Source organism: Solanum verrucosum, unplaced genomic scaffold (genome assembly GCF_900185275.1).
Source record: "Solanum verrucosum unplaced genomic scaffold, falcon-dt-bn FXZP01000121.1, whole genome shotgun sequence".
In the NCBI taxonomy this organism is placed as follows: domain Eukaryota; kingdom Viridiplantae; phylum Streptophyta; class Magnoliopsida; order Solanales; family Solanaceae; genus Solanum; species Solanum verrucosum.
This window is the reverse complement of record NW_026020509.1, coordinates 1,185,361-1,210,775: the sequence shown is the minus strand read 5'-3', so window position 1 is coordinate 1,210,775 and position 25,415 is coordinate 1,185,361. Positions and strand designations below refer to the sequence as shown.

The window sequence follows — 25,415 nt, the reverse complement described above, 5'->3', positions numbered from 1 at the left end:
TCTCCAAGAATAGGAGAATCATGAACCAAATAACAAGATCAAAATGAATCAATCAACTTAGAAAACAAAGTAAAAATAGAAGCCTATCATTTGTTTATTCTTCTTCTAATAAGTCACATATAAAGTTGCATTCACATATTCACTATAGAAAGAATTTTTACACTTCGTACGCTTTGAGTAAAATACTACAAATACCACTACACACTCAAAAAAAAAAAACCTCTCTTTTGATTTCTTGTCTCAATAAAAATATCACTCACACTCTATTTTTTCTTCACAAACTATTTTCTTTTTTTATATAGTCTATGATATACCTTACTCTGCTCTCTAATACTTTCCTCTGTATGTTGGTGTACATGATGAAATGTGCCAATATTTCTCCCTTGTATTAATTGAGCGGTTGCCAATTTTCAACGAATGTGTGCCAGTGCAATCTGTGCAAATCACAGCCAAAAGAAAAGTGAAGATAGGGGCTGGACCTCATACATATAATACGAGTTTTGACAATAGAAATTTTAGTTTCCTTTACTACGGATTATATATGTAAACAATTGCAGTCAATGTGAAAGATTTTATACAATTCCTAAAATTAAGATATATTAAGGCATGCATATCTCTGATTCTAATACAAATATAATGTGATTTACTTAGTTGTAATCGAAAAAAATCTAGTTGACCAATGATTTGTTGCTTGATTTCAGTTGATTTTTTCTCTAATATCACTAACAATATTGCAGAATGAGGCAACTTGGCAGGGATATTGTATATCACGCTCACTCTCCCAAAAATAAATATTCCCAGCATTTCCATGCTTCCTTCTTTAGGATCTATAAGATTCTCTCAAACGAACACTTCAAAAATTTTATATTCAAAGGCTTTAATTTTCAATATACTACTTCATCTGTTCCAAAACAAGTGTGGATTTAGGTCATTTCAGTGAAATGATTTCACGCCCATTGAGAAAAAAATGAATAGAAGGTATAGTTTATTAAGTTACCCCTATTGTTGCAAACAATTTCACTATTTCTTATACTGAATTTCTAAAGTGAATAATTTTGGCACATTTTTTTTTTTGTTAAAGCAACACTTATTTCGGGACCTGCTAGCTTTATTACTCCAGTATAGAGCTGACCAGCTAACTAGTTCTTTTTTTTCAAACAAACTTTATAAACATCAGAAGTAATACAAGTAAGATGCATTTCAAGAAGAAGACAACTGATTAAACAACCAAAGGGAGAATATAATTGTATATAGATGATGAGGAACTCGTTGTCGTTGTCGTCGTCGTCGTTCTCGTCCTCCTCTGCAATTGTGGAGATTGAAGAAGCAAGCGAACCACAAAGCCCCAATGGTATAGTCGTATCTTCTCATGTTGCTTGGAAGGATGTAAATGTAATGGTTACTCTGAATAATGGAGATACAAGAAATGTATTAGAAGGACTTACTGGTTATGCAGAACCTGGAACATTCACTGCATTAATGGGTCCTTCTGGTGCTGGTAAATCTACGCTGCTCGACGCTCTCTCTGGACGTCTTGCTTCTAACGCTATCCTCTCTGGAAAAATTCTCCTCAACGGTCGCAAAGCTAAGCTCTCATTTGGAACTGCAGTAAGTAGTCCTAAGGCTATAATTTGCAACACAAGTGAGAAGTGTTGTGCTGTCAATATCCTTTTTATTCTGGGTGAATTTTGTGAGGTTATTTTAATTGATTTACAATACAGGCATATGTAACACAAGATGATACGTTGATAGGAACACTAACTGTTCGGGAGACTATTTACTATTCAGCTCAATTGCGTCTCCCTGATAGGATGCCATTATCGGAGAAACGGACACTAGTTGAGAGCACCATTACTCAAATGGGCTTACAAGATTGTGCTGATACATTTATTGGAAATTGGCACTTGCGCAGTATAAGTGGGGGAGAAAAGAGGAGGGTTAGTATTGCCCTTGCGATTCTAATGAGGCCTAGATTGCTCTTCCTTGATGAACCAACAAGTGGACTAGATAGGTAGATAATGTTCTTAAGAATAGATCACTTATTTAACAATGTTAACTGCACAGTACTGATGAACAATACCATAAATTTTCTGGATTTTGTGACAGTGCCTCAGCGTTCTTCGTAACACAGACACTGCATTGTCTTTCCAGAGATGGACGGACTGTGATAGCCTCAATTCACCAGCCAAGCTCTGAAGTATTTGAGCTGTTTGACAGATTATACTTGCTTTCCGGAGGCAAAACAGTTTACTTTGGTCAAGCTTCTGCAGCAAACCAGGCAAGATATACCTCCCTTACTCGAGATTCTCCTTCATTTGTCTCCGGATTTTATACCTTTTTCATCATGTGGTAGTTAGAGTTAAATCTAGTTTTTGGTTTGCAGTTCTTTGCCGAAGCAGGATTTCCTTGTCCTTCTTTCAGAAATCCATCAGATCATTTCCTCCGGTGCAGTAACTCTGATTTTGACAAAGTTAAGGCCACTCTAAGAGAGTTGATCAAAGTATGTCTTTAACGATCATCTTGTTACTAATCAAACTCCAAAAGTTTGCATTAGTTTTGGGAATAGCTTTTTAAATAAGTAATGCTATTCTGTCCACAGATGGGAACACTTGAAGCATACACATTACAGACCATGTGTAATGTGTTTTTTGTTTTGATAAGTGCAATAAAATAGTCACGAGTCCATATATCTAAATCTCCGCTCTCTGTAGTACTTTCTTTAAGCAACAGTAACATGGATTTCTATAAATTGCCGTTGTATTTAGCATGGCTTGGGATAGAAAGATCTTCACCTTCCTTCATTTAACTTATTCTGTTCTTATTTTAATAAGTTTAATCAGTACAATGATGATCCTCTAAACAAGATAACAACAGCAGAAGTAATTCGAAGTCTTGTTGACTTCTATCGTCATTCTCAGTATTGCTACGTAGCAAATGAAACAGTAGAAGAATTGTCCAAAGTTGTAAGTTTTAATGTACCAAACCTTGATCTTGATTTGTTCATCATCTGTCTAATTTCTTCTCTCATCAAATGTAATCTTTCTTTTCTTCTCTCTTTTTGTAACAGAAAGGAACAGTGCTAGATTCTAACGGAAGCCAGGCTAGTTTCTTTATGCAGTCCTACACCTTAACCAAACGTTCGTTTGTTAATATGTCTAGAGACTTTGGCTATTACTGGCTGAGGATTGTGATCTACTTAGTGGTCTCCATCTGCCTTGGAACCATCTATTTAAATGTGGGAACCAAGTATAATTCCATCCAGGTAACTTATTTCTCCTAATGGGATTTTAAACTTGATTCCTTTGTAATTAATGTCTCCTACAAGAAGACGCGTTTTTTTTATCTACTTATCAAATTGACATTATGCAGGCAAGAGCTGCATGTTCATCTTTTGTCTTTGGATTTATGACATTCATGTCGATAGGAGGTTTTCCTTCATTCGTGGAGGATATGAAAGTTCGTACTTTGTATGACAGTACTCTAGAAAAAGCTACCTTAACTATATAAATGATACATTGCCACACAAATCTAATAATTTGGTCAATCAAAACAGGTTTTTCAAAGGGAAAGGATGAATGGGCATTATGGTGTCATTGTATTTGTGATAAGCAACACGTTATCTGCAATGCCGTTCCTTATATTGATTGCAATTCTTTCTGGTACTGTCTGCTACTTCATGGTCCACTTCCATCCAGGATTCTCACACTATTTGTTCTTTGTATTGGCCCTTTATGCCAGCATTACGGCGGTTGAGAGCCTGATGATGGCCATAGCTAGTGTTGTCCCTAATTTCCTCATGGGTATCATCATAGGGGCTGGCATTCTGGTAGTAAACTTAATCTGTTTCCGTTTTATTAGACTACGAAATTTTTTGATTATCTTAGAATCCAAAGTTATGATGCATACCATTTTCTACACTTAAAAATTGTGTATGTTTCTGTGTCAGGGAATATCTATGCTGGTCTCTGGGTTCTTCAGACTCCCCTATGACATACCAAAACCTGTCTGGCGTTATCCGGTGTCTTACTTGACTTTCGATTTTTGGGCTGTACAGGTAAAAATTTGCTTCTGATTTTACCTGTTATAAACTCAAAATGGAAATGTTTAGATCATCAGAGCCTAATGATAATTACACGTAACAGTCCATAATAAGTAGAATTAGTAGTAGCCTCAGCAGTTAATGTATAATGCACTAATAGCATAAACGATTTTACAATGTATAAGTTATAAGTACGAAAGTACATGCTTTATAGGCATTAACTTGGCATGTTCAGACCAATTTCGTTCTTTGGTGAGGATGTAGGTGTAGTAGTCCTTTGATGGAAAATCTGTTGAGATCCGTCCAGTCTTATTTTGACTCTAATTTGGTGGTTTCTGTAGGGACAATACAAAAATGACTTGAAGGGGTTGATATTTGATAACCAGAGTCCTCATCCTCCCAAGATCACAGGTGAATATGCGCTAAAACATATATTCCAGATTGACGTGAACAGATCAAAATGGGTGGATCTAAGTGCCATCTTCTCCTTGATAATCATCTACCGCGTAATCTTCTTCATCATGATTAAGATCAACGAGGATGTTACTCCTTGGCTCCGAGGTTACATTGCTAGGAGAAAAATGCAGCAGAATGGTGCAAATCAGAATTAAGACAATGGCACCATATGCTCTTGCTTAATCACCTTCTCCAAGGATATGAGAATCATGGAGCAAAAAACTAGATCAAAAGGAATCAATCAAATTAGAAAACAAAGTTAAAAATAAAATGAAATTATTTAGTGCTCAACTGTTTTTATAAATAATTGTGCGTCTACAACTATTTTTAAGTATAGTTTCATCATTCCTAGTCAATCAACACTAATATGTCTCACACTTTAGTGTTCACATTTTTTCCCAGTGAACGGTTCATTTTGCAGATATTCTACATTCAGCCCCATACGTATGGGTGTCAAATTCAATCTGGAAACGAGTAAACAGTTGAAGTAATTACTTCAAAGGACTTGTAGTTAAAATACTAACTCGCACCTAATGTTTACACCAAATCATATCTTGTTATATTATTAATGCAGAAGAAGGGCAACCTGCTCAAATAATTGAAATGTGCATAGTCAATGGCTGTTAGTCTGTTACTAAATATATTTTACTAACATGTGAAATAGTAGTAAGAAGGGTATGAGAAAAATTGAAGTTTTATCGTCTAATCAAATTTGGTTCTGGAAAATCGACTCAATTCTCCTCAATGGTCGCAAAGCTAAGCACTCATTTGAATTGCATGTAGTATATTTGAATGTTGAATCCTATGTTGAATTGGTGAAAATCGAAAAATAAATTATCACTTTTTAATTCAGATGCACCTATCTGAAAGTTAATCAATTTTTACGTGCATTTAGGTTAAAAAAATATTTCAAACTACAAATCATACTAAACATTAGGCGAAAATGCTTGATGCTAGGTCTTCACAACACTACACTTTCATACACAAATATCTGAGAACAACACTTTCATACGCAAATATCTGAGATTATCAAGGTCCAACAGTAAAAAAATAAAAATAAATTATGAAGGGTGTATCCAAAGTGGGGATTCATCCACTTATCCTATGAATTTGTTTACTGAAATTATGAAAGTTTTTCACAAATTAAAAATATCCTTTATCACATTTATATATTTAAACAATAAATTGTTAAATAGTAATATCTTTATACGTTCTTTTTGCTTAGTTAGAACTTAGATCACCAAAAAATACTCTCTTTTAAAAAAAAAAATACTACTTCATAAGCAATTATATAAGTTTGATCAAACTAATTGCAATTCAAAAAAGAAGAAAAAGGAAACAATTGATGCTTAGCTCTCTTCTGATTTCGCCCTAAAATAATTCTTTCCTCGGTCTCTCTCACAGTGTAAGCTCTCTCCTTTGCCTGTTCTTTCACTTCTCATCTTTGTTTTGCTTATAAATTGCTTTGATTAATGCACCAAAAACTTGCTTTGTTCACCTCTCGATTTTCTCGAGATTTAGTTTGTTTGCTTAGTTCAATTCAGTCTGTTTCAAAGTAGGAGCTTCGAGGAAGATGGACAAAGCTGAACTGAGAATTGAGCTATAAGTTTGTCGGTACTGTTTTTATTACTTATCTTAGTATGTTTTTTTGCTGAAATTATAGGTTGCAATGGGAAAAGTAGGTGAGGAATTGACAGAGCAAGAAACTGCCATATATGATCGTCAAATTAGGGTTTGGGGTGTTGATGCTCAGCGAAGGTATTCTTCTTCACTCATTTGTCATTTTACACAGGCAACCAGTATGATAATGCATCACAAACACATGGTTGTTGAGGAAATATGTTTACTTTACATGCATGTATATGAGCGTAGTGTTCTTAGTTCAATAGTGGAACCAGGATATTCATGCACTTATGGCAAGCAATTTTTTTTGTTATGCTGTAGTATGAACATTCTTTACAATGTCAATGTCTACTCTTCAAAGTTACCTAGAACATATGTTGAGAAACATGGTCCTCGTAGCTGTGTAGAGATACTTTTAAGAAAAATTGATTGAGACTGAGGATGGAAGATAACTAACACAAAATGAGGTAATTTGAAGATTGTTTATGATGATTAGGTTGTGGGTCGTTCCTCTTCCACTTAGGAATGGCAGTGGAGCAGGACATGGTGGGGGTGGGGTAGGGCAAGGTAAAGCCTTAATGGGGTGAGACAGGAGAATACTCCAGCAGTGCTAGGTGGGGTAGGAGAGAAATTGATTTTTGAAAAATGTATCGTTCTTTTCCCTTCCATTCCTACTTTGATTTGCCATACTCGAGTCGAGGATCTTCCGGAAATAGCCTCTCTACCAGATCTGTGAACACTCTGCCCTCTCTAGACCCCACTTGTGGGATTTCACTAGGAATGGTGTTGTTCTATAGTGAGGTGGGTCATGGGTGGGTCAAGTTGAAATTTAGTTTCACTGCACTTCACAACGCAAAGCCTCGTTCTCCATTCCTCTACTATCTCTACTTTTTCTTCATTAAGCCATCGCCGGCTCTGCATTGGAAACAATTAGCAAGAGTGACCCGCTCTCAGGTTAGGATATTGGGTGTTATAAAAAGACTTTAGCATGCTGCAAGTGTTTCTCGGTTTTGTGATATCGTTAATTTCTTGGTGGAGTGTAAGTTAAACAATTAATAGATGGATCATGAGAAATTGAGGATTAGGAGATGTGAACATAGTGTCTCTATTTTCTCTTGTTCTAGTTGTCCCACAAAGCTAAGGACTAAGGAGAGTAGTCAACACTCTATGAAGGTTTCGAAAACAGTAAAACTCATTGAGTTTTACCTTGACTGTAGGTTTTTGGTTAAAATTGTTGTAGAGCAAGGCATCACAGGTCCAACCCTGCTTTGCCTTTCCTATTTGTCATCTCTATGTACCATCACACTCCTTTCTTGAGTCATCAAAGTCTTTTTGACTTGGTATGGCTCAATCATTCTATGTGACTAAAGCTTCAAAAGGCGAAACTCCCAGTAGTGCCATCGATGCGATTCAATAGATATTGATGCTTCGTTTGCAAAAGTTCTGGTTGGCTTTTTAATACATAAGCTGTGCATTTTAGTTCGAGTCCAACTGATGGTGATTTTCTGTATACTGCTGAATATTTTCATCAAATCTGAATGCTTCTTTTTTCCTAAAACAGTGCTTTCTGTATGTTTAGGAAGACAGGGTTTTATGTTCTATACTTCTATTATAGTTGGTAGCAAAATGGAAGTAAAGAACCCATATAGATGATACCAATTGAAGATTTGTATGTTGATTGACAATTTGACATAGCCTATTGCAACTAGTGTGTGATCGAGGAATCATTAATTGGTTGACTGGTTAAACCAAGTAGACTTGCTAACTGCTACATTTGTCACTCTTGCATATAAGTTCTCTGTTTAGTGACAGATTTCTGGTTGGCCTCATCTATAGTTTAGTGTACATGTCTTCAAACTAAGGTGAGGAGCAAAGGTGTAAATTTCTGTGTTGCATGGATTCCTTTGTTCTTGGCCTACCTGTCAAGATCGTGACTTTTGCAATGGTACTTGTATCCTCCAAAATACACTACAAGTGCCTACTGAAATTTGAACATACTCCTACTCATTAGCTGAATCTGATTCTTGTACTTATGCCCATTTAACGTGTGTAGAATTTATTCCAGTATAACTTGTTATGAAGGAAGAGGGACACCCATGTCCCTGTGGTTCACTTGAAGGGAAAATGGAATGTGTGCTCATCCTATGACTTACTTTTAATGTTAAAAGCAGTATTCTATCTTCAAGGGAATGACATACACAATATTTTAGATAGATATCTGGTAGACCATCTAGTTCTTTCATTTTTATAAAAAATTCTACTATCTTATTATTTGTATCAGGTTGAGCAAATCTCATATATTTGTCAGTGGACTGAAAGGGACTGTTATTGAGGTACAATTCTACCAGTTAATCACTTTTTGGAGTAAATATTTATTGCCATAGTAGTTACTATGCTTGTTTATCAGTAGAACTTTTCAGTCGTTTGTTATTGATGGAATTGGATTATGTCCAAAGCATAAACTGTATATCATGCTTCTTGGCCCTTTGATAGGATAAGTTTTAATATAATATTTTCAGTTCCAGATGCTAAATTCAAAAATGAGGAACTTCAGATTATACTAACTTCTTCTCTCTCTTTTTTCTTTCCCAGTTCTGCAAGAACATTGTCTTAGCCGGAGTCGGTAGTTTGACGCTAAATGATGATCGACTTGTAACAGAAGAGCTATTGTCTGCTAATTTCTTAGTTCCTCCTGATGAAAATGTGACCCGTGGGAAATCACTTGCTGAGCTTTGTTGTGAATCACTGAAAGATTTCAACCCTATGGTTTCTGTTTCTGTTGAAAAAGGTTGGGATCTGTTTGTACTGTAAGTTATTTACAAACTCTTTAACCTGCATTGTTCCTCTTAACTCATCAAACACCAGTGCATTTCCGCTTTTGTTGTTCTTTGATCTGGTAGTGATTTCTTAAGCTAGCTTAATTTGCCACTTATTTTTCTTTTTTCCTAACACATATAACTGCTATGCATTTGTGCATATTACGCTTATCAGACTGTTAACTCTTTTTATACTCTCAAATCATGTTAAAAGGTGCATTAAGAAAGTTCCTAACATTTCACTACCGACTCAAGTTCTTAGCTATATTTTCTATTTGGTTTTCATGATATGCAGTGTCAGGTGCATGTTAAGCACCTTATATCTATCCAATGTCAGAATCAGATTGTGTCGAAGCATTTAAGATTTCATTTCTTATGTCTCATATGTTATATCTTTAGGTGATCTGGCCAACTTTGATGTTGAATTCTTTCAGAAGTTTGATGCTGTTGTCATCAGTTGTTGCTCGCTTCTGACGAAAGTATGGACATTCTTCTTGCTTGTTGAAAATAAATTAGAGGATTTTTCCAATGAAAATACTAGTTTTTTTTCTATGATTTTACTTTTGATAATGCTCCCTATGCAGAAATCGGTCAATGCGAAGTGTCGCAATTTGCCAAGACGTGTCGCATTTTATACAGTAAAATGCCGAGATTCATGCGGTGAGATATTTGTTGACTTGCAGAATTACAGCTACTCCAAGGTTACAACCATATTGATTTCTTTTTAGGTCTCCTTTGGTCCAGTTGGATTTAATCCTCAGATAGAGCATCTCCATGTTGAATGATTATACAGCTTGAGTTATCTTCTTTTGACCCTTTTCTTCAGTTCAATCTAGTCCTTTCCACACATAGGTGTACTTTTTATCTTGAGGGCCTATATCTTGCTTATCATATTGCTAGATCTGATGAAGCTCTTAAATCCCTTCTTATGCTTCTGCAGAAAAAGAAAGAAGAAACAATTGAATGCCAACTACAGTATCCGAGTTTTGAGGTATGCTGCATCGAAGTATCAATAAAGAAAATATGGTCCTGTTTAGATGTTGTGCTGTTACTCAACTATCGATGAGATTATATATTCTTATCCATATTTTTTATTTTAAGATTGCAGTCTCAGCAAATATCAGATATGTCGAAGTCATTATCCCTTTGGGGGATTTTCCACCTAAGTTAATGACAACTATATCTGCTTAGTGGAAAGCATATGTATGCTTAATGAATAATAGGTGATTGCAGCCACTTATTGTTTCACATTTTATAGTTGAAACCGTATGGATCTCTATATGTTGTTTCTAAACAGATCAATTTGCTTCAGTCCAGCTGCATGGTGGTTTATATCATTGCCTAATGTCTATGATGTTTTCAAACATGATTTTCCCTTTAAATCTTGTGTTAGCACTACTTTTTTTTTCCTTTAAGTACCTTGTTTCGACACTATTCAAAGTTTGATAGATGATATCCATCTGCTTAACATCCTAACATTTATGTGGCAGCTTTGAAGCTTGTCCCCATATCTGGCAGCTTTTAAATGGCAACACGTAGCTGCAATGTGATTGTCTATAGAGTTGGGCGAAGTTTTTGGTGATTGTAACCTTCTCATTTCAAAGTAACAAGAATTTCCTAACGATCTGCCTAGATATAGTAGTTTAATTATAGAATTGATTCGACCTAGAGACAACATCCTTACAATTTCCATTATCAGTTCCATTGGTGAACACCTCAACACCTGCTTGGTGGGTTCTAAGGTGCATTGTGTTTCATCACTTCCATTTTCTTCACGACCATCACCAGACATCAAATAATCCACCTTAACGCGCTTCCATGTCCAGTATTAGCACTGATGAAGTCCTGCAATGCCAGTTCGAGCATAACTGTAGACATAATGATTGCATCTAGATTTGAAATCTTAAAGGATCTCACAATCCCCAAAAAATAGACCAGTTAGTATGGAATTCCTTGGAACAGGTAGAGGTTTAAAGGCATAATATGCTTTAAAGAGAGACAACAATGTAACATATGCTAATTATTCTTGTAATCTCCTTTAACATTCAAAATCAGATAAAAGGGTGGAGGAAACTCAGTACCAAATGCTTGGCAATCCTTGGTAGAGCTTATTTATGAATTCGTGCTGTACCCTGTAAATAAACAAATAGGTGGTCTTTCCGGAGTTACTAAATTGTGATGGTTTCTTAACCTGAAGTTAATAGGTTTTCTGTGATCCAGAGTATTTCATAAGATTTTCATTTCAAATGGCAATTGCCTTACCTACTCTTCTGCAGGAAGCCATTGCAGTCCCCTGGAGATCTCTACCCAAGAGAACGTCAAAGCTATATTTTGCCATGAGAGGTACTCTATTTCTCTGGTTGTTGTAATTTCTTATGCAGATTTAAAGATGCTCTATAAATCCACTTTTGCTATCTGGTGCATGAATGTTAATGTGAATTTCAGCTATGTAGTTACAAGAACAGGGAGAGAGATTAGTGGGTTGCAGTCAGACCCAATCACTACATGGCATGTCTAAGTTCTCAGGATCTTTGCTTCCACTTTGATATTAGGGATTTAGAACGTGAACCAATGCGCTCACTTTTAGAGAGGGTGCAGCACTGTTTCCTGGTCTTCCCCTTCCCACAACCACCATTCTTCTAATCTACAAGCTCATATTACAAGATAACTACCTATTTCTGGTGTTCAAATTCTAATAATTTGCTGCAAAAAAAGCATCAATTACCAATGAGAATATGACAGGGTGCTTTCCAGAATTATGATTTTTGTGTTCTTCCTCACATATGATAGATGTGGCCTTCTGAAATTACAAAAGTTCTATTATCTGTTGTGATTATAGTTGAGTGGTAGCGATCTAGGTAATATTCCATTCTTCGGTAGCCTGGACCCCAAAAATAATTAAGCAGCTATCTTGGTGTTGGTTTTCACTGAAATTATTATGGTGACAAAGTAATAGGAAGCCCACTAATGTACATTTTGATGCATACGTGAAACAGTAAATTTACTCAAGTGTCTTGTCCTTGACTTGTGGACTGGTAACTCTTTGCAGTTCTAGAGAGGTTTGAAGTGCTTGAAAAGCGAAATCCTCAAGATACTTCTGCAGATGACCTTCCAAATGTTCTGAAGTTGAGGAAGGAACTTTGTGAGGCACAGGTATATTCCAGAGTTCGATATGCACAAATATATTAATGTAATGCATCACCTCCAAGTCCTTAACGAAATTGCCTCTTGATTTGCAGTGCATAAATGAATCTCAGATACCGGTTCCTCTCCTGCAAAGGTTGTTAGCAGCTAGAGTTGAATTTCCTCCAGTTTGTGCCATTATAGGAGGAGTCCTTGGACAGGTGATTATGCTGCTGCCTTGTTCAAAAATACTACTGGCACCTCTCGACTTTTTCGCTTATGTGTTTTTTTTTTGTTGTTTTTATCCTTATAGGAGGTTATAAAAGCAATATCTGGAAAAGGTGATCCTCTTAAAAACTTTTTCTTGTTTGATGCCATGGATGGCAAAGGAATAATAGAGGACATATCAGGATAATCAGTGGCTTGTGGTAAAAATTCTCTTTATTAATGCTAACCTTACTTGTGGATTTGTCTCCTATGGATGAACTTTCAGTATGTAATTACTCAACTAACCATATGTTATCTCACTGATATGACTTAGTTCAGTTTTTTGAGTGTTAATCTGATTGCACTTCGGTTAAACATCATATGCTGGTTTATTTCTTATTCCAACATGATCATGATATTTTAACAGAAATACTTGTACACAACAGGCTATTAGCAACCAAAGAAATTAAATTATTTAAAAACTGTGTGAGTTGTGAATAATGCTGTTGTTCTTTTGAAGGGGAAGATCTTTTGGTGGATTGTAACTTTTAAATATTAAGAAGTGGTGCAAAGTGAAGTTGTGAGTTGTGACCATCACCCTCCCTTTTGCCCTTTTTGTTGATGATTGCTTCATGATTAGTATCTTTTAGAGAATAGAACAACACTATTGGATTTTAAAAATACAAATAAACTTTTGCACATTGAAAAGTTTTTCATAATTGTTACTCTAAATAAAAAAAGTTGACTTTAAGAGTATATAAATTACTCAACTAAAGAGTAGTACACAAGGTGATTTATTTTCGTTTCTCCAATTTTGATGGACAAGGTTACCCAACGAGAGATGCACAAGTTGATTTGAACCCTAAATTTATAACTGTATTAAAGAAATACTCAACTAAACAACAACATGATATTTTTTTCACATGTTCACTTGAACAAAGTTATTTAATATTTGTACTGCTGAAAGATAGCATTGAACTTAAAATGGACAAGATTTTACACCGACATACCCAGTCCAGTGAAATTCTACGAAATGGAATCTCGAGAGGATAGAGTGTATGCAAACTTTTTCTCTACTTTTTGGAGGTTCGGCTCAAGTGAAGCAAATCAGTAATTGAAATAAAAAACAACAGTGAAGAAAAACATGATAACTCATAGGAAAGCAATGTGAGCATACAAACAAGGAATCGTAAAATCAACAATAAGGTACAATCACCTAAATATAGTAAACAACAAATGATAATTAATATCAAAAGTCAAAAACTACCTAACTAGGCTAATATTAAGACAGTGTTCGATTGCCTACTAATCAACAAATAATTCAAACGACCTATAATTTCATCTGTTCTAACATTTTGACACAACCAATGCTTAAGATAATTTTTCAAGGAAAAAAATAAAATTGGAAAAACCCGTCAAATATTTATATCAAACTATATTTATTTATCATAATTAAGTAATTTAACAAGGTGAAAATATATAATAATTTATCATAGTTTTATAGTGAAAGAAATGGTGTACAAACACATATCATGTCTGATACATCTAAGATATAAATATTTGATGTGGATATATTTTACCGAAAAATAAACAACTGCAAATCCATCGGATTGTGAATTCTGTTGTAATTGGTTCTATGAACAAATCTCCACCAAATTTTAAAAAATATACAACCCAAAATATTACGTCACGTAGCCTAATATAACATTATACTATATTGAACATGGGAGGAAAACATTATACATAATATGTTCGATCATATACACAAGTGTATAGAAATATATATAAAATGCTTATACATAAATATATACTCATATACTTCGAGTTCGAGGATTGAAACATTTCACAAGAGCTCCCAAGTCCCCCTCCACCCCCACACACACACAAAAAAAAACTCTAAGGATAAAATTAATATATTTATTAAAATGTGACTTCTTCTTGAGATAGATTTATCAAAAAGTTCAAAGATATGAGGCAATTTTTTTAATTATCTAGCTACAACCTACACCATCAAAAAAGAAAAGAAAAAAAAGAGAGAGAAGGAATTGCATCCTAGCTATTAGATGTTTATTTATTTATACTCTTTAAAGGATATGCAGAATCTGTTTTATTTATTTATTTTTATTTTTATTTTTAAAAAGGAAATCCATTCGAATATTAGCATCTGAAATGTTTTTTTTTTTTTTTTAAATAAAATATTTTTACAAAGTTCATATAACTTAAATATTTTTCTCAATTCCCATTTCAGTCTTCTTCCAATTATTAATCATGTCATTCTGTCTGGAATAAAAATATTCGATTCTATACATATGAATATACATAAAAAATTATTTATTCACCAAACTACTGACTTGGTACCATGAGAGATATGACATATTTGACAGTTTGATAGATACCTAATTAGGAATATAATCAATAACATTGAAGAAAAAACAAAAAAATATACCATCTTTATATATGATCCAAGAAGAACAAGTTGGCAAATTTGGCCAAAATCAAGACCCTAAAAAAAGGGAAAAAAAGATTCTTCCTTTCAAATATCTCATAAACAGAAGTCTAGGAAGGATATACCTTGTTCCAAGCAGTGTCATGATGTTATATAGATAATGAAAAAAATGGAAATATTGAGTATAATGAAAAAAATGGAAATATTGAGTATAATGAGAAAAATGAAAATATTGATATAAATATGAAAAATGGAATTGCTCATCATTATACTCCTAATACTTTATTCATTTGCTCACCTTTTCAAATATTAATATACGATTACAATACAAATTATGTAAACGCCACTAACAAAGAATTGGAAAAAAATTGAAAGACATTAAGGGTGTGTTTGGTATTGAGGAAAATAATTTCTGATTTTCTCATGTTGTTTGGTCAAAATTTTGAAAAATGTTTTCTCTAGGAAAACAGGATCCTTAAAAATGAGGGTAACGTAAACATGTTCTACAAGTAGCATTCCACCTTGATTATGTTCTCCCGTCAGCATGCCTTATCTTCACCCTACCCCCTACAACCTTATGCCCCTATTCCCACCACCCCCACATCCCCTACCTTTCATATTGTTTGTCTAAATTATTTACAAATACTTTTAGAATAATATTTTTTTACTGAAAACACACAAAAAAAAATAAGTAACTCACTTATTTTCCGAAAAATATTTTTTAAGAAAACATTTTCTGAACACACACTAAACTTTTGGAATATGAGTAAATCTGCAATCAAACTTTAACCTACAAGAATATTTCAAGTACTTTTTAAAAAGCATACATCAAGACTCTTGTACAAAGAAAATATGATATTGGCACGGCTCAATCAAATTAAAATAACCAAAAATGTTTGGAAACTTTTATTAGATTGAGCCATTCCAACATCACAATTCCATAACATCGCACCGAATTCCTCATAATTGTGAAGTCAAGCATGAACAAGAATATAGGAGTTCACCTGATATATATTAGCAGCTTTATCGGAGAATTTCCTATCTTAATAGAAGCTTTTCAAAGAAATAACATACTAAGGGGGTGATCCCATGAGAAAGTACTCGTGTTGCATCCCTCTTTCGAATAAACGAAGAGACCAAGAATATAATATACTATTGGCTACCATGACCATGGTAGTTGTATAATGAGGAAACCCTAGTTTTGGAGGGAGAAAAAGATGGAGTAATATATATATATATATATGAAAGAAAAGTAGTTAAGTTGGTGGATTTATAGATAATAATTTAGGACATTTTGATATAAATTACGTTTTGGGCTTTTGGCTAATGGTGTTCCACGACATATATAGGTAGTGGTTGATGATAAATATCTAAATAACACAAAAACATCTAATTAAGGTCCCTTTCACTCAATTATGTTTCTTTCAGATTGCATTTTCTAAAGATTTCTTTTCAATCATTTGTTAACCTAATTTCCATTTTTATAAAAAAATGTGTTTTTCTTTAATAATCCTTGCCATATTCATCATCATTATGTCATATATATATATTGCATATCAAGCAGAAATTCCCCTCCTATGAACAAAGTGGCGTACAAACCAAAATAAAAACATCATGCTAAAAAAACACAGTTTAGATACAATATTACGACTCTACTTCACAAATTTTTCATTTTTTGAAATATTCCTGGAATTGCTTAAATATATTAATATTACTATTATGGTTAAAATAATAATATATTATTATTACTATTTGTAGTCCAAAATAAAGTGTTAACCAACTGTGACTTATGGCGGGTGAAATGAGATCTATTGGCCTCTAAAAGAAAAGAAACAAAAAGAGATTTCTTAACCATTTATAAATTGAATAGAAGAAAAGTAAATTTTTTTGAGATCTCTTATATGAAAAATTAAAATTTCTTATTAAAAACATAAAACTAAAAAGATATATATAATTGACATACAAAAACCAACTCTCGTTTTGTACATCACAATTCACAACCCATTAAGTAGTGCCCGTAAAACTTCACAATTATTAGCTCGTGCGGCCTATAATACTGGTAAGTATATTGCATGGCCTGTTTTGAACACAATTATTGAAATTCATTTTCTGGTTGATAGTATTCCTTTTGAATTCCCCAGCGGCAAAAGCGGAATCAGAATTTTAAATTTATTATGTTTAAATTTTAATTTTTAATTTTTAAGTTATTTTTCACAACAAATATAAAATTTAAACTAAAATTATTGAGTTTAATAGAATCCATAACCAACTCGCTTCCTCTGCCCCCCTTCTTATTGGTTGGTCGAATTGGGGGCAATAAAAAGGACATTCAGAAGGAAATGATTCTCGAGTCCTTTTACACAAAAAATAGAGGCATATACATACACCTAACTCCATCAACGCTTTGGTGCACTCACATCCATGATCCAACTGAAAGAAAATTGGAAAATCTCACGAAAAGGATGGCATTTGAGACCATATTGAGGGTGTGTTTGGTATGAAGGAAAACATTTTCCGGAAAATGTTTTTCAATTTTCTCATGTTTGGTTGGGTTAAATGTTTTGGAAAATGTTTTCCAAATCAACTCATTTTCCTCAAATTTAAGGAAAATAACTTCCCTTCAAAACTTAAGGAAAACATTTTCCAAACTCTCTTCCAACTTCCAATTAAAAAAAAAATTGTTGAAAAAAATCAATTTATTTTGTCCCTACACTCAAACCAACCCCCAAACCCACCCCCCCAAAAAAAAATTTTAAAAGTTTGTTTTTAAATTCAATATTTTTACCCCACCCTCACCCTACTCCCACCCCCTACCACCACCCCTCCCAAAATATATTAAAAGTTGTTTTTAAAAGATATTTCTAATTTCAATTTTTTATTTTTTACCCCCCACGCCCTACCCTCGCCCCCCCAGCCCCTATCAGCCCCCACCCCCTTCAAAAAGAAAAAAAATTCAGTTTGTTTTTAAAAAATATTATTTCATTTTTTCACCCTTACTCTCGACCCCTCTACCCATTCCCCACCCACCCCCTACCAGCTCCCCCACTCCCCAAAAAAATTTTTAAGTTTGTTTTAAAAAAATATTTTCGACTTCAAAATTTCATTTTTTCACCCCTGCCCTCGACCCCACCCCCTTCCAGCCCCCCCCCCCCCACCTCCCAAAAAAAAATATTAAGTTTTGTTTTTAAAAAATATTTTCGACTTCAAAATTTCATTTTTTCACCCCTACCCTTGACCCCCCCACCCACCCACCCCCTACCAGCCCTCCCCCCCCCCCCCCCCCCCCCAAAAAAAAAAAGTTTAAGTTTGTTTTAAAAAAATATTTTCGACTTCAAAATTTCATTTTTTCACCCCTACCCTCGACCCCCCCACCCACCCACCCACCCCCTACCAGCCCCCCCCCCCAAAAAAAAAATATTTTCTACTTACCAACCAAACATGGGAAAATAAGTCAAAATCCAACTTGTTTTCCAAGAAAACATTTTCTAGGAAAACATTTTCCTTCATACCAAACACACCCCGAGTCTAATTCATTTTTGTATCGTATCATACACCTCATAGGCTCATAAACAAAAAAAAAATATTATCATAGTGTTCAGATAAACTTTCACGTATCATGACTAATTTCACGAAATATTTATCACCTCACACCACCAACAAGTATAAGATAACTCTATCCACTAAGGTTGGGACAAAAGAAAAGAAACCGCCTAATATTTTTTGTCTCTATTGGAATTTGAGCATGAGATCTCATGATTCTCTTCCAAACGAAAATTGTACTACATCTTTTCGATTTTAAATCTTCTCTATTGAGTTTTATATGATGATATTTGAGTAGACACAAAATTTAAAATGATAATGGACCAATGCATTATATAGTGGTAGCGGAAAACAATGTTAAAGTAATGATAATTTTACAATGGAGAAAAATATGAGAAACAAATTTGAATTTGCAGTAGTTTTATTATATATCGAGAGGTTAAAGATCATTTTACTATACTTCCTTCTCGACATTTTCTGTACACATAATTGATCAACCAGCAGAACAAGGAACCTCATTAACTTGTTCCATTTCATAACAAGGGCGGGAAGCTAGGTGGAAGCAAGGGGTTCATCCGAATTCCGAACCCTACTTTTTCATATTTGAATCTCTTGCTAAAAATTCTGACTCCGCCACTATTTCATAATCCCGACACATCTGTATTGGAATTCCGAGTTGAACTCCAGAAGAAATCGAACGAATCAAAGATTAGGAGTTTCTTTTTTTTCTTTGATAAGTGAGTGAATTTTAGTCGCCTCAAAATCAGCATCAACAAAAGGTTATGAAGACTTCCTTTGTCATTCAAGAACAAGAAGGCATGAGTTGTTTATGCCCAAATTATACTGCGATAAAGAACTAGTAGACACGGCACAATAAGCTCATTTCTGACACTGTTTTTTTACTGGTTAATAGAAATATAGCTAATACTCCGATCACACCGGTCAAAACACCAAATAAGAAATGTATGATTTTCCGTGTTAGCCAAATGTGTGAAGAGCTAGCTAACAGGAGTATGTCGAACACTGAGTATGAGGAAAAAGTTTCAAAGGTCAAACCAGTTGGCTGGTAAAGCTTGTGTTCAAGGTCAATAATAAAGTCTACAAACTAGTAGTGCTAACATGAAAGACTACATTTAGCACCACACAAGCTTTGACGCCACCTTTGGGGCCCACTGACCAAGAGCAGTGATTGCTCTCTATAGTCCCACTTCACTCGATCCATAGATTTCCTTATCGCCTGAGCAATTATTGCCAACAGCCCACAGAGGAGATTCTGCTGATGATGGTGGTGGGTCTGAGAGGAGAGAGTAGTTTCTAAGGATCTTTTAGAAATTCGAGCGAGTATCACCATTTCAATTTTTAGAGTTGTCTGTGTGAGAGAGAAGGAAGGAGGGAGAGTGACGGAATTAGAAATGCTTTGCAATTAACTTTTGTTTAAATTATAGGTAGTAAAAAATGCTATTGCAAGTGACTTATCATAACCTGATTCTGTATATTTGACCTCCTGGTCATTTGTAATATTTTGAGCAATTCAAATACTTCAATGTGAAAATAAAAGGCTTTGCATTTAGCTATTATATTGAGGTTGGTGACCATACATAAAATTAACTCGAGAAGTGAGAGTAGTTCAACTTAAAAGGACATGATATATTAGTGAATGGTGCTAAAGGTACTGAGGCATATAGAATATTAGCATGCAGGTATCTCACGGCAATCCCCATGGAGAACGGACTCATGGGAGGCCTGCTGCTAGTATTCAGACAAACATGTTGTATGAGGAAGTAAAAGGGGAGTTAGTAGCTATTGCGGGTTTCATTACTTTTCTTCAACCTGTCCTCAGCTTTTCTTCATTTCATCCTCGAAGAAAGAATGCAACATCAGGAAATGTCCCTGTTTTCTAGTACGACATGTGAACTTGAAATTACAAGCAGAGTCAGATGCGACTGATCCAACCTAACCTAAACATAGAACTTGTAAATTAATGGAAAATCTCTACTCTTATTGCAGTAGTTTAGCAGTGAATAAATACAATACATTAGGTGCTAACTAAGGAAAGAAATTAAGATTGATTCCTATGAATCTGCAGTGATTCCTATAAATCTGCTACCTAAATATAGCTATGTATATTACTAGATTTAAGTCTATATACATTCTATAACACTCCCCCTCAAGCTGGAGCATATATATTGATCATGCCCAGCTTGTTACAAAGATAATCAACTCGAGTTCCATTCAATGCCTTAGTGAGTAAATCAGCTACTTGCTCTCCTGTCTTCACGTAGCCAGTGGAAATCAAGTTTTCCTGAATCTTCTCACGAATAAAATGACAATCAACCTCAATATGTTTAGTTCTTTCATGATACACCGGATTTGAGGCAATATGCAAGGCAGCTTGATTATCACACCAAAGTTTTGCTGGTGTATAATGTTCCAACCCAATTTCAGTTAGAAGATGATGTATCCACATAATCTCACACGTAGACTGTGACATAGCTCTATACTCAGATTCTGCACTAGATCGAGATACAACACTTTGCTTCTTACTTCTCCATGAAACTAGGTTCCCTCCAACAAAGACACAATAGCCTGTAGTCGATCTCCTGTCAATTTTGGATCCGGCATAGTCAGCATCTGCAAAACACTCAACACGAGTATGACCATGATTGCTATACAATATCCCAAGTCCAGGGGCTCCTTTCAAGTAACATAAAATCTGCTCCAAAGCTGCCCAATGTTTGATTGTAGGCGAGGACATAAACTGGCTGACAACACTTACTGCAAAAGCAATGTTTGGACGAGTCACACTGAGGTAGTTTAACTTCCCAACTAACCTCCTATATCTCTCGGGATCATCAAAGAGGTCGCCGTCATCTTTCATAAGCTGCACATTGGGAACCATTGGAGTACTGCAAGGTTTAGCTGCTAACTTTCCAGTGTCTGCAAGAAGATCAAGAATATACTTTCTCTGAGACAACAAAATTCCCTTCTTGTTTCTATTCACCTCTATACCCAAAAAGTATTTCAACTGACCCAAGTCTTTCGTATGAAACCTAGTATGCAGGAAAGATTTGAGGGAAGAGATCCCCGCATAATCACTTCCTGTGATGACAATGTCATCGACATACACAACCAGTAAGATAGTGCCAACTGCTGATTGTCGGTAAAAGACTGAGTGATCACATTTGCTCATCTTCATCCCAAACTCCAGGACTACCTCGCTGAACTTCCCAAACCAAGCTCGCGGACTCTGTTTCAAGCCATACAAAGACTTTTTCAAATAACACACTCTCCCATACTCCCCCTGAGCAACAAAACCAGGTGGTTGCTCCATATATACTTCCTCTTGAAGATCACCATGAAGGAATGCATTTTTGATATCCAACTGATGTAAAGGCCAATTCTCAGAAGCAGCTAGAGATATGAACAAGCGGACGGAAGTAAGTTTGGCAACTGGAGAGAAAGTGTCTGAATAATCCACCCCATAGGTCTGAGCATACCCTTTAGCCACAAGCCTGGCCTTAAGTCTTGCCACAGAACCATCTGGATTTACTTTAACTGTGAACACCCACTTACATCCCACTGGTTTCTTCCCACTAGGTAAATCCACCAAATCCCATGTGTGATTTTCCTCTAAGGCATGTATTTCCTCAAGCATCGCATCATACCATCCAGGATGAGTCAAAGCTTCCTTCATTGTTTTGGGTACAGAGATAGATTCTAAAGAAGCAACCAAGGACCTTGACGTAGAGGATAAGCGGTCATAAGAAACAAAATTAGCAATGGAATACGTCGATTGACAAGTCCTTTTACCTTTGCGAAGAGCAATAGGGAGATCAAGATCATCTGAAGGATCGGGTGAAGAAAGATTTGATAACAAAGGAGCTGGTGCAGAACATGTATCATCGATCTCTCGTCTTCTCGAATAAACTTGAACAATTGGTGGTCTTACCGGAGTAGAAGATGTGGGCCCAGTAGTCAAATTGTGTTCAATAGGGGAACTAAGAGAATGAAGGACATCATCTAATTGTTTTGTCACATCACGAGTAACTTGATAGACTAACCACTCATCTTCCTCCCCCTGAGTTGTCGAACTGGGAGGTGCATAGAAGAATGGTGTCGTCTCTGAAAATACCACATCATTTGACACCAAATATTTACCAAGCTCGGTAGAATAGCATCGATACCCCTTCTGAAGGCGAGAATAACCCAAGAAAACACACTTCAATGCTTTAGGGTCCAACTTGGTAACAGATGGCCGAACATCTCGAACATAACATGTGCTTCCAAACACCTTAGGCTCCACTGGAAATAGTGGCTTGTTTGGAAAAAGAACACTGTAAGGCACATTACCAACAAGAACAGTCGATGGCATGCGATTAATCAAGAAACAAGCTGTGGAGACTGCATCAGCCCAAAATTGTTTAGGGACCTTCATTTGGAACAAAAGTGCTCGAGCTGTCTCAAGCAGATGCCTATTCTTTCTCTCGGCAACTCCATTTTGAGAGGGTGTATCAACACATGAAGTTTGATGGAGAATACCGTGTTGTCTCATGTAGGATTGGAACAATTCTGACATATATTCTTTAGCATTATCACTCCTCAGAATACGCAACGAAGTATTGAATTGAGTTTTGACCTCCGCACAAAAGGCACAAAAGTGAGTAAACACTTCAGAACGACTCTTCATAAAATAAATCCAAGTCATTCGAGAGAAATCATCCACAAATGTGACAAAATACTTATATCCAGTTTTAGAAACAACAGGACATGGTCCCCAAACATCAGAATGAACTAACTCAAACATCGACTCCACCCGCTTATTAACCCTTGGATTTGTTGAGCTACGATGGTGTTTGGCAAATAGACATGACTCACAATCCACTGAAGAAATATTCTGAAATTGAGGACAAAGTTTCTTCAACGTAGGCAAAGAAGGATGTCCCAATTTACAATGTGCCTCGAATGGAGACATGACACTAGAGAAGGCAGCAAATCGAGGCTCCCAATATTCATCAAGAATGTAGAGATTATCAGATACATGTCCTTTTCCAATAACTTTATTTGTCTTCAGATCACGAAACAAACAATGATCAAGAAAGAACGAGATATAACAGTTTAGGTCCCTAGTAAGCTTGCTAACAGACATCAAATTAAAGGCTAACTTTGGTAGACCTAATACAGATGACAAGGTAATAGAGGATGTTGGTTTTACAATCCCAGATCCTATAATCTTACAGAGCGAACCATCAGCAACCGTCACAGGAGAGAGTGCTCCATGTGATCGAAAGCTAGAGTATATATTAGGATTACCTGTCATGTGATCTGTGGCACCTGAATCGATCACCCATTTATTCGAAGAGGATATAAGACATGCTTTTCCTGACTCAACAAGGGTAGTAACCGGAACAGATTTCTTTTGTAAGTTTTGATATTGCGAGAATTTTGCAAACTCTTCTGCTGAAACCAAAATTCCTTTATCCGAAGATGTAGGAGTCACAATTTCAGTCATTTTCTCCAAATATTTTAGTAGCATATGAACTTATCAACAGCAAGTATAACTAGAAGCATGTACGTCAGTTTGTGACCCCACAAACACAGATGAACAGAGTCAAATGATTTTATCAACCAAGAAACCAATTGTCGACGCAGAATAAAGAAATTGACTACTTGACCAGTAGATTCAGCAAGCAGTGAACAATAAAATACCCAAATAAGTAGTTCAGAAAAAAGAAATCTTGAACCAGCAGTTTATCCACACAACACCAATTATCTGAACTGAAGTAGGAGCTAGCAGCCACGGAACCACAAATCACAGACCAGATTCAATGTCGCAGAACAGAAACAAACCTGGAAGTGAAGAACAGACTTTTTGAATCGTGTTTTAACACCAGAACATGCACCTTCACGTGCTGGTGTGTGATGAATAGGCGAACTGTATGAGCAGTGTGTGACTGCCACTGGCTTCACACCCAGATGATAGAGAAGACTGGTTTGGCCGGAAAATATACTCCACCTCCTTCTGTGGTGGCAGTACGCAGACTGACCACTCTAAATCAGTGGATTAGAAATCCAAACTCTTCCGTAACACAGCCAAAACGACACGAGCCAATAGGCTCTGATACCATGTAAATTAATGGAAAATCTCTACTCTTATTGCAGTAGTTTAGCAGTGAATAAATACAATACATTAGGTGCTAACTAAGGAAAGAAATTAAGATTGATTCCTATGAATCTGCAGTGATTCCTATAAATCTGCTACCTAAATATAGCTATGTATATTACTAGATTTAAGTCTATATACATTCTATAACACAAAATAGCCTGTCCGTTGGACGATAGAACATGGAAGGGCCATGCCCATTCTCTATTAGGCAAGAGTAGAATTCCAGATGTATATGATAAGATTGAAGATTCAAACAAGGGAGAAAAGGAAAAGTGAATAACAAGACGAGTCGAGATACCCAAATGGAATGGCTTGACCATTGAACAATGAAGTGTCAGTTAAAGGCAAACAATATTCAGCAGTGACAATCGATCAACTACTCTTCAATCTCAAATTAGTTGGACCAGCTATGTCAATCCTTTATTTCCAGTTGAGAAGATTTATCATAGCTATGCTTTGCATATCTCATAATGGCAGAGGTAACATCAAGCAGTGGCAAAATGAAAACAAATCTATACATTGACCACAAGTCATTCTCCTTTCATGTATAGTCTAATGTTTCAAACTCAGGAACTATAGAATATTCAGCAAAGCATACAATTCTTAAATACTTATGGATGAATGAGATTTAATATTTTCCACAATTTGGATTGTCGATGGATACTAGAGGGGTGGATCTAGCCTAAGGTATGGGTTCCTGGCAATCCAGTAACTTTAGTTCATACTTATATTTGTATTACAAAATTCACAAAATATTTATAAATAATTGATTGTGAATCCAGTTATTACTTAACATTAACTTGAGCGCATTGTAAGAACTCATAAACTTCAAATCCTAGATCCGTCTCTAATACTAGTTCAATTTTTTTAAATCTTAGTACTTGAAGCAGGACCATTATTCCATACGAAGTCTTAAAAAAAAATATATGCCAATTGTTTATTGTGTTTCAATGTTGCTATGTTTTCTATGCTATTTTCTCCTTCTTTGTACTTGAATTTGTT

At 35.4% G+C, this 25,415-nt stretch overlaps 3 protein-coding genes across 4 annotated transcripts in view; 2 read left to right on the top strand and 1 right to left on the bottom strand.

Annotated features, from left to right (window-relative positions):
* The window catches only part of LOC125809614 (protein transport protein Sec61 subunit gamma-1-like), a 132,902-nt gene that overhangs the window by 78,390 nt on the left and 29,097 nt on the right, over window positions 1-25,415 (bottom strand). The gene's annotated exons all lie outside the window — the stretch shown is intronic.
* Window positions 1,258-4,664, top strand: LOC125809584 (ABC transporter G family member 11-like). The gene is made up of 10 exons (XM_049489176.1): window positions 1,258-1,608; window positions 1,722-2,011; window positions 2,107-2,278; window positions 2,384-2,500; window positions 2,832-2,963; window positions 3,068-3,262; window positions 3,370-3,456; window positions 3,554-3,826; window positions 3,947-4,054; window positions 4,381-4,664. The coding sequence occupies exons 1-10, from the start codon at window positions 1,258-1,260 to the stop codon at window positions 4,648-4,650; spliced, it is 1,995 nt and encodes a 664-aa protein (XP_049345133.1). The 3' UTR covers window positions 4,651-4,664.
* LOC125809597 (SUMO-activating enzyme subunit 1B-1-like) lies at window positions 5,751-12,618 on the top strand. 2 transcript variants are annotated; one of them, XM_049489191.1, is made up of 11 exons: window positions 5,751-5,900; window positions 6,159-6,253; window positions 8,400-8,451; window positions 8,711-8,906; window positions 9,334-9,413; window positions 9,519-9,635; window positions 9,875-9,925; window positions 11,211-11,277; window positions 11,984-12,087; window positions 12,174-12,278; window positions 12,371-12,618. In XM_049489191.1, the coding sequence occupies exons 2-11, from the start codon at window positions 6,165-6,167 to the stop codon at window positions 12,470-12,472; spliced, it is 963 nt and encodes a 320-aa protein (XP_049345148.1). In that variant the 5' UTR covers window positions 5,751-5,900; window positions 6,159-6,164; the 3' UTR covers window positions 12,473-12,618. The 2 variants fall into 2 exon arrangements, with proteins under 2 accessions (XP_049345148.1, XP_049345149.1); XM_049489192.1 differs by having other exon boundaries at window positions 5,809-5,900; window positions 11,990-12,087.

Excerpts from the sequence above, each read along its gene's own strand:
- LOC125809597 (XM_049489191.1), top strand. The coding sequence starts at position 6,165 with ATGGGAAAAGTAGGTGAGGAATTGACAGAGCAAGAAACTGCCATATAT. Across the intron at positions 9,414-9,518 it reads GTTGCTCGCTTCTGACGAAA|AAATCGGTCAATGCGAAGTG; the intron begins GTATGGACATTC and ends CTCCCTATGCAG. Across the intron at positions 11,278-11,983 it reads GCTATATTTTGCCATGAGAG|TTCTAGAGAGGTTTGAAGTG; the intron begins GTACTCTATTTC and ends AACTCTTTGCAG.
- LOC125809584 (XM_049489176.1), top strand. The coding sequence starts at position 1,258 with ATGAGGAACTCGTTGTCGTTGTCGTCGTCGTCGTTCTCGTCCTCCTCT. Across the intron at positions 2,279-2,383 it reads AAGCTTCTGCAGCAAACCAG|TTCTTTGCCGAAGCAGGATT; the intron begins GCAAGATATACC and ends TTTGGTTTGCAG. Across the intron at positions 4,055-4,380 it reads TCGATTTTTGGGCTGTACAG|GGACAATACAAAAATGACTT; the intron begins GTAAAAATTTGC and ends TGGTTTCTGTAG.